Below are 8,897 nucleotides of genomic sequence, written 5' to 3' on the forward strand. Positions count from 1 at the left end.
CCCTCTCTCGGCGGCTCGGCGGCGTGGTGCACCACGGGGAGCACGCGGTGGGCCCCTTCTCGCCGCCTCTCGGACGCAGCCAGACTCGCCCCGCCCATCCCCAGACGGCGAGCCGGTCAGCCCTCAGGCAGTCAGTGGCGGTCTGCGGACGGAGTCCGACGGAGTCAGAGGACACCGTCAGTGGACAGCGTCGGCCGCGCTCGTCCTGGTCGCCAAGCGAGTCGCCAAGGCACCCGCGGGGCCGTCTGGGGTGCTTTCTGCGCGCGCGTCGACCGGGGGGCGTACCGCGCGCGTCGGCGGCGACCCTCGACGTCGTCCTCGGCGTCGTCCTCGCGGGCCACCGGGAGCCGCGCGGCATCTCGACGTGCTCGACGTCGTGCAGGATCGATAGCGGGGTGCTCGAGCATGGCGGCGACGGCGGCCGTGAGGCGCGCGGGGGGCGGGCCTGCGGGGCCTGTCGGACCGCACCGGGGGGCAGGGCCGTGGCACTAGATGGGGGCGGATGGGCCGCTCGCAGCCACCGCCGTCCCCAGCCGCCGGCACCAACGCACAGCGGCAGCGGCACCGGGCTGCACCGGGCCCTTGGCGGAGAGAGCGCCGCCGCCCCCGCGCCGCCGATGCGTGGCCGACCGCGCCCCCGCGCCTCCAGGGACGCCTCCAGGGACGCCTCCAGGGACGCCTCCAGGGACGCCTCCAGGGACGCCGCCAGGGACGCCGCCAGGGACGCCTCCAGGGACGCCTCCAGGGACGCCGCCAGGGACGCCTCCAGGGACGCCTCTAGAGACGGAGCAGGAGTGAAGCAGCGGCAGGCCGGCGGGCTCACCCCGACGTGGAGGACGTGGCGACGCGGCGACCTGACGACGTGACCCGCGCACGGACGGCGCCTGCCCGCGCCCCCGTCGCCCGGGTCCGGCCGACGATGCGTCTGGACCACCTCGCCCGCGCTCGTATCCGGTAAGTGCGTCAACGGCCAGCCGGGCCAGCGCGCCCCGGAGTCCGACTGGTTCGTCCACTTGACGACGAATGCGTCCTTCGGACCTCGGTCCGCCACCGCGGCCTGGCGAAGAAAGATGACGTTGGGACCGTCAATTGAGAGTCTATTTTCGACCGTGAGGCAACTCACTAACAGTGCACACCCTGGCTTGCCCCCCCCCCCTTTGCCCGGCAATGCGTCCGACGAAATCACTTGAGCTCCGAGTCTCCTTGTTGACTTTCCGTTCAGTTCCGGCTCATCGTCGCTAATGGCATGGCAGGGCGATTAGTTTGAGGGACGTAATTATGCTGTCAGCGCGGCCAGAAACCCCTCCCCCCTCCCCCTCCCCCGGCGCCAGTGTGGTGGCCATCAGCGCGTCGGTCGCGACGCGCTTTGACCTGGACTGCGTAGTGGGTGGCCTTCAGCATGACAACCATGGAGTGGCGGGGCAGCGAGGCGACCGGGGAGGCGACGGGCAAGAGCTGTCATTCCCATGCGCACCTTCTTTTCTTTCATGTATCCCCTTTTTAGAATCCGACAAAACAAGTTGTGTCACGGGGAAAAAAGTGAATGTGCCTACTTAAGAAAAGAGTGGTGGACGAACCGACGTTACAGAGGGGTTGAACCCCTACAGCAAAGAAGGGGTGAGTCACAGCATGCGCTAGAAGAAACGGGGTGGTTTGAGGCCACGTTTCTCTGCAATTGGAACTCTTTTGTAAATAGTTATCTATGATTGCCGGTCCCAGTCTCTAGGGTCGGAACCATTCCAAAGGTTGCCGGCACCCTTCCTGCCTTTGGGAATCCCATAAGATTGCAGCCCCGTTTCACAGGTTGCCACCGTTTGCTTAAAGGTCGCCACCCCGTTTCGAATGTGGTCTCCCCTTTGTATGGTTGCTACCACGTCTGAAGGGTTGCCCCTTGCTTCCTGTTTCAGCCGCCGGCCATGAGAAAGGCAGTGCTGCCGCTGGTCGTCCTCATTGCCGCAATGCTTTGGTCGGCAACCGTCAACTCTTCACAGTAAGTCGGGAGGGGAGGGGGAAACCCGGAAGCGCGGTGCCGATGTCGGTATTTGAACCTTGGAACCGGCGCTGTTCGCAGAGCGAGCCACGACAGTCGCAGCAGCAGCTACGCCAAGGGCCACACACATGCGGAGCACGCCGAGCCGCAGTCTGACCCTCTGGATGGAGGCCTTCTCGAGGAGGACCGCGACCGAGACGGCCTCCCCTGCATCACTGACCCCACCAACCCCACCCTGGGACACGGCGGGGACAAAATGCACAAAAAGTGAGTCGCCGACGCCAGGAGTCGAACCCCAGACCGCGCTTGTTCACACCGCCAGGCTAGGTTAGACGCCTTTCACACGGTGCGCGTGGTTTTGTTGTCCTCCCTCGCCGAGAAACAAGGAAAGAGAAGCATAAGAAGAAAAGAAAAAGCAAACAGCTATCGATTTGAGGGTTCTGATGTGGCTGCCCTTACCGGGCTTCCGTACACTGTGCATAAAATGATGCTGGGGAGCCCAGCCGGCCCAGCCAGCCAGCCAGCCAGCCCACCGCGCCGTCGCGTCGGCACTGGGGGAAGGGGGGGGGGCGTGGGGAAAGGGTAGGGACGCCGAGCCCGGCCAAGCCACGATGCCTGCAGGACGATAGAAGGAAGGCGGACTCTCGAAGCACAGCGGCAGAGCCGAGCAGAGCAGCTTGTCCTACTAACTTCATTGACTTGTTTCAAATGGTGCGTGCCGTTTGGACGATGGCCAATCAAGTGACTTTTCTTTCGGGACTCCGGTTGAGGGGTGCGGCAGGGGAAGTGGCTTCCATCCCCGAAAAAGACTCGATGTGTCTTATCTGTCTCGCTTGGCTTCTTTTTTAGATCGTTATTCCACTTGATTCTGCCACCACAGCACTCTGTCGAATTATTGAGCCAAAATGTGAGGCCGACGTGGCAGTGGTCCGAGGGTCCGAGGGTCCGTGCCAACCAACCTGTTTACTTGGCAGCAGCCTGGTCGACACGCATGCCGGCCAAGCCGGCCCGATGCGGCACCAAGTTGTGCTTCAAGTTTACGAAGCCGTGCCGTGCCGTGCCGTGCCGGTCGTGCCTTGCCGGCCGTGCCGGCCCGGGCGGCCCCTTCACACCCTCTGCAGAAGGAGGGGGTAATCCCTGGCACCCATCGACCTAGGGCCCTGCCGGCCTGCCGCCCTGCCGGCCCGTCCCTCGGACTCTGGGACTCTCGGACACAGGACTAGAGCCCTTAGGCCGGCAGGGCGGCAGGGCGGTCGACTCGCATCGACACCTCCGCGGCCTGGCCCTAAATGCCCTAAGGGCTAAAGCCCTGCCCGCCACCGCTCGACCCCTTGCCCTTTTGATCCTGGACCGACCCCCGCAGAGATTGAGAGGGAGGGGCGAAACCGCTGGAGCTGCCGCCATCAGCCGTCGCCATCCTGTCCCTTCGAGTGGCTGATGACGTCGCCACCGTCAGGGACTCACCGAAACTGTCTCCAAGTCTAACAGTGCCCCCGCTGCTCGCAGGGGCGCGTGCCAGCCGGCGGTGGGGGTCGCGGGGCCGGGCCAGCCAGGCCGGCGTCGTCGGCCGTCGCAGACCGCGCGGCGCTACCAACCGCTGTCGCGGCCGCACCCCCACGAGCCCCTGGCCGTGCACCGCGCCCTGCTGCTGTTCGGCGGCCCCCAGGGCGGCCTGCAGCGCGACCGCCTGCGCCGCTGCGCCACCACGGAGATGGTGGAGGGCGCCGCCCGGCTGCGGTCCGCACTGCCCCGCGACCCGCCGCACGACGCCATCGTCGTGGTGCACGCCGCGCACGACTGGGCCGCGGACACCGCCGTGCTGGACATGATCGCCGACCGCATGGCCAACGTGACGGTACAGTGACGCACTGGGGTAGCCCCCTCAGTAATTTCACAAATTTATGAAAAAGGCACTTTTGATTGCGCCGGTTGGATTTGAACCCCAGCCCCACGACCGTGGTATGGCGCCTAAGAGCGCTCGGCCACGCATGGTCCAGGTGAAGCGGCCTGCCTTCCCGCTTCCTTCATCGCGGGCTTCGGGCAATCAATTGTAATTACGAAGCCACACCGCGGCCTGCGCCTAGACGCCGAGACGCCTTGAGACGCCGCCACCACTTACGGCTCGGCCGGCGAGGGGCGCGGACTGGCGGACTCGCGGACGCGCGCGGACCGATGCCGGCCGCGGGTTCGCTCCCCGCCAACGTGCTCCACTTACTGGTGTGCTTGCAGGTGTTCGCGCCGCCGCACGCCCCGGTGCACGGCCACACGCACAGCGCGCACAGCCACACGTCCCACAGCGCGCTGGGCCCGCTGCTGCGCCGCTGCCACGCCATGGGGGTGCGGTGCGCGCGCCTGGAGTCGCTGCTGCCCGTCCTGCAGTGGCTCAGCGAGGACAGCGCGGCCCGCGAGCGCGAGGCGGCGGAGGCCGCGGGCATGGCGCCGGCCGCCTCGCTGCCCCTCGAGCAGTACGACTCGCGCTGGCTGGCCGCCGCGCCAGAGAACGTGGCCGCCGCCATGGGGCTGGACCTGGTGGACGCCGCGCTGCCCGAGCCGCCGGGCCTGGAGCCCCCGGACCCCATCGGGCCGCCCGCCCTCGACGGCGAGGTGCAGTCTCACGAGGTAAGCCGGCTCTAAGCCACCAACCAAGCGACCCGCGGTGCGCATTCAAGTCTCTGACGGCGTGCTCGGCCTTGCAGGTGGCGATGCACCACCCGCCGGGGCAGCGCCTGCAGATGTCCGTGCACAAGCAGCTGGAGCAGCTGGTCAGTCGGCTGTGCGACAGGGACCGCGGCCGGAACCACTTCTTCGAGCTGCACAACCCTCCCATCACGTGAGACGCTCAACCCCAGCACGATCCGCGGGAAATGGAAATGCCGCGACTCGAACGCGCCACTTGTCTGTGCAGGGAGGAAGACTTGATGCCCACCATGGCGCCGGAGACGGCCCTCTCGCTCAGGGACATCCTGCCCATCAACCCCAAGAACTACGACAAGAACCGGGCGCCGAAGCTGGCGGGGCAGCCCACCATCGTGTACTTCCACGTCACCGTGCTGTCGCTGGACTCCATCAACGAGGAGTCCATGGTGAGGACCAGGTCGCCGCCGATCCGAGCGCCGTCGGGGTGGGCAGCGCCGCGCGACAGGCGAGCAGCCCGGTCGCCCACCTTCGACTTGGCGGGCGCTCAAAACGCGGGAGCTCAAAACGCGTTCGGGATTTTGACCGCCTCCACTGGTCTTCTGGCCCACTGTGCGCCCTTGAGACTTTCCCAGCCGAGCGGCGGCGAACACGCTCCTCGCGGCCCCTGCACCGACAGTGTACCGGTGGTGTTTGCAGACGTACGTGGCCGACATCTTCCTGGCGCAGTCCTGGCGCGACCCTCGCCTCCGACTGCCCGAGAACATGAGCGAGGAGTACCGCATCCTGGACGTGGAGTGGCTGCACGACATCTGGAGGCCCGACTGCTTCTTCAAAAACGCCAAGAAGGTCACCTTCCACGAGATGAGCATCCCCAACCACTACCTCTGGCTCTACCATGACAAGACACTGCTCTACATGTCCAAGTAAGTGTCCGCCGTGGACTTCCCTTCGACATCTACCCTTAATCGTTTTTATGAGAGACAGGAAAAATTTAGAATAAACAATATTTTTTCAGGCTCACACTGGTGCTGTCGTGTGCTATGAAGTTCGAGTCTTACCCTCACGACACTCAAATATGCTCAATGTCAATAGAAAGTTGTGAGTACCTACAGCGAACAGTGGCGCCAACATTTTCTTTCTCTGTCCACCCCGCGTCTGAAATTGCCGTTCTCCGTTCCCCGCCAGTATCCCATACGGTGCACGACCTGGTGTTCATCTGGAACATGACGGACCCCCTGGTGGTGAACCCCGAGATCGAGCTGCCGCAGCTGGACATCTCCAACAACTACACCGCGGACTGCACCATAGAGTACTCCACCGGTGAGTCCGCCAATCAGAGAATGTGGGTTAGCCGAAGAAAACACGAAAAACAAAACCACAGTCCCCTCCGCTCCGCCGGTGCGCCCCCGCGCGGTGGCCTACTTACGCGGAGCGTCGCTGGTTCACGCGGCGGCCGCTAGATAGCGCCGTACCCGTCGTACCCGCGCTGAGTACCGAGTACCGGGCAGAGGGGCTGTCTGGCCTCCCGTTCGGCGTTCGCGTTCGGCCGCTGGGTGAGAGGGGAGGGGCTAGCGCGGCGTCCGCGCGGCCCCCGGACGTGCGAACGTTCCCACAACGCGCCGCCGCGCCGCCGCGAGGCAGCGTCCGAGGCCGCGTCCGAGAGGCAGGCCGTCCTCGTCACGCCCGCGCGCCGCGCCGCGCAGCGCAGCGCCCAGGTCGCCGTCGGTCGGCACTCCGCACGCAGCCGGCCGGCGGCTCCATGGCGCGCTGCTCCGGCGGCCAAGGGGTGAGGCGCCACGCCGGCCACGCCGGCCACGCCACCGGAAGGGAAGAGGGAGGGGGGAGTCACGGTCCGCGTCGCGCGCCGCGTCCGGGAACGCCGACCCCGTCTCTGTCGCACGCGCGCTGCTCCAGGACTCTAGAGCGAGAGGGAGCGAGGTGGACGCGAGTGCCGCGCGGTGCGGCCGCGGCGTGACGCACCTGCAGCCTGCAGCGAGCCTGTCCGAAGATTCGCTTCGTCGCTTTGTCTCTGTCGCGCTCATGGGGCCACCCGTGAGGGTGCGAGAGAGACAGAACCGCTTTTCTGACTCTGGCGGGGCGGCACCACAGCCTGCACGCCGATCCTCAGCTTATTGATAAACCGCGGCGCCCCGTCGTCGGGTTGCCTGCCGGCCTTCCTGCCTTTCGGCGTCAGCGATCAGGACGGCGACGGCGGTCCAGCGAACCCAAACCGCGCCATTCTCTTCTTCGAGACTTGGTCTTCGAGACTCGGTGGCGGCAGAAACAAAAGACTTTCATGAGCATGTGCGCGTGCTCGTCACCACTGAAAAAAAAATTATTATTTTTAAACCTTCTCCGTGTTCACCCCTTTGGCTTGGCGGCGTCCCTCGCGAGCCCAGCAGCCTGGCAGCCCCGCGGGCAGCCCCCAGCAACACGTCAAGCGAGAGCGGCCTGCGCGGTATATTGCGTGACAACATAACTGTACCTCGGTGGAGCGGCGCTGGAGCGGCGCTGGAGCACACCGCGTCCAGGTCGTCCAGGCGAGCGGACCCAGGCTTGCCGCGGCCCGTTTCGAACGCAGCCCCGGAAGCAGGGGCCGCCACTGGGAAGCGCGGTGGCGCTCGTTCGGACGCAGCCCGACTTTGGCGTGCGCGGTGCGACCCGCCTCGTGCGCTAGCGTGGCGTGGCGACTATTATATGGCGATACATACGCTGCCTTCCGCCGGGCTCTCTTGACAACCGCTGGCGCGCTGGCGTGATGACCGAACGAGCCGGCAGCGCGTCGCAACGCGTCGCAAACGCGAGGTCGACGACCTGCGGGTCGGTACCGCTTGTCCGGCTGCATGACACATGTTGCTGATTAGACTTGAAGGCGCCCCAGGCAACGTTGCGTAATGAGGCCGCAGTGGCCTGGAGCGGCCTGGAGCGGCCTGGAGCCAGCGAGGGGTGGGCCATGGCGTGGCACGGCAGCAGTCGGCTGTTTCTGTACTGGCCGCTTTCCGGCGGTATCGCGCCTTTAGCGAGAAAGTTAGAAATTGTTGCCTGCTTTTCCTTCTTTGTGACGTTTTCAAGAAAACCGACGAGTGCTGTGTTCATCCCGGACATGCGTTTAAGTTTCCAGGCAGCATTCTGTCGCAACGTCTCCGCTGAACGTCGTCCCGCCGTTGCAGGCAACTTCACCTGCCTGGCGGTCGTCTTCAACCTGCGGCGGCGCCTCGGCTACCACCTGTTCCACTCGTACATCCCCTCGGCCCTCATCGTCATCATGTCCTGGATCTCCTTCTGGATCAAGCCGGAGGCCATCCCCGCGCGCGTCACCCTGGGCGTCACCTCGCTGCTCACGCTGGGTAAGTCAGCAGCGTCATTGGCCAGAAATGACGTCACGAGCGTAACTCTCATGTCCTTTGCAGCGACGCAGAACACCCAGTCGCAGCAGTCCCTGCCCCCCGTCTCGTACGTCAAGGCCATCGACGTGTGGATGTCGTCGTGCTCCGTGTTCGTCTTCCTCTCCCTCATGGAGTTCGCCGTCGTCAACAACTACATGGGCCCCGTGGCCACCAAGGTCATGAAGGGCTACTCGGAGGACGACATCCAGGCCGCGGTGGAGGACATGAAGGTGAGGGAGCGGCTGGCGGTAAGAATGATTTGAAAACAAAAAAGGGCTCTGGCGTGAGTTGAACCCCGGTCTGTCCCCAGGGGCTGGAGCCCGGCGCGCGCAGCCCGCTCCGCGCGCAGTCCGTGCCCACCGTGCCACAGTACGACACGTGCTGCAACGGCCGCGAGACGGCGCTGTACATCGACAAGGCCTCGCGGTTCTTGTTCCCCTTCGCCTTCTTCATCCTCAACATCGCCTACTGGTCCACCTTCTTGTAGACCAACCCAACGCTGTTACACTGTTAACGGGCTCGTTGTGTTCATGTTCATGTTCACCCTGCTCCCACAGTGGGCCAGAAGACCGATGGAGGCGGTCAAAATCCTGGACGCGTTTTGAGCTCCAGAGTCGCTGAATGGGATTCGAACCGATCGTATGACCCCACCAATGGATTGCTCTCCGATTGAGGAATCCATTGGTGGGGTCACGCGTACGGTTCGAGCCCCATTTAGCGACTCTGGAACTCAGAACAAGTCTAGAGTTTTGGCCGCCTCCACCGGTCTTCTGGTAAATCCACTGTGGGCGGTGGTCTCCATTCCGCTGTCCGGCAGCGTCTGTCTCGAAGGAGGGCAAGTATTAGTCCGGAAGCACATGGCTTTGAGTGTTTGTTTCGTGTGT

The 8,897-nt window shown here is 64.9% G+C and overlaps 1 protein-coding gene across 1 annotated transcript; it reads left to right on the forward strand.

The window, feature by feature from the left end:
• Positions 1-4,541: 4,541 nt before the first annotated feature.
• LOC117639200 (glycine receptor subunit alpha-2-like) lies at positions 4,542-8,632 on the forward strand. The gene is made up of 9 exons (XM_034374632.1): positions 4,542-4,609; positions 4,687-4,820; positions 4,896-5,073; positions 5,324-5,550; positions 5,643-5,725; positions 5,813-5,947; positions 7,798-7,974; positions 8,038-8,243; positions 8,324-8,632. Exons 2-9 carry the CDS (start codon positions 4,693-4,695, stop codon positions 8,498-8,500), a joined length of 1,311 nt encoding a protein of 436 aa, XP_034230523.1. The 5' UTR covers positions 4,542-4,609; positions 4,687-4,692; the 3' UTR covers positions 8,501-8,632.
• The last annotated feature ends 265 nt before the right edge of the window (positions 8,633-8,897 follow it).

Source organism: Thrips palmi, unplaced genomic scaffold (genome assembly GCF_012932325.1).
Source record: "Thrips palmi isolate BJ-2018 unplaced genomic scaffold, TpBJ-2018v1 HiC_scaffold_11, whole genome shotgun sequence".
Classification (NCBI taxonomy): domain Eukaryota; kingdom Metazoa; phylum Arthropoda; class Insecta; order Thysanoptera; family Thripidae; genus Thrips; species Thrips palmi.

Coding starts and splice junctions, on each gene's coding strand:
- LOC117639200 (XM_034374632.1), top strand. CDS start 4,693: ATGCACCACCCGCCGGGGCAGCGCCTGCAGATGTCCGTGCACAAGCAG. Junction 5,726..5,812: donor CTCAATGTCAATAGAAAGTT/GTGAGTACCTAC, acceptor GTTCCCCGCCAG/TATCCCATACGGTGCACGAC. Junction 7,975..8,037: donor CACCTCGCTGCTCACGCTGG/GTAAGTCAGCAG, acceptor TGTCCTTTGCAG/CGACGCAGAACACCCAGTCG.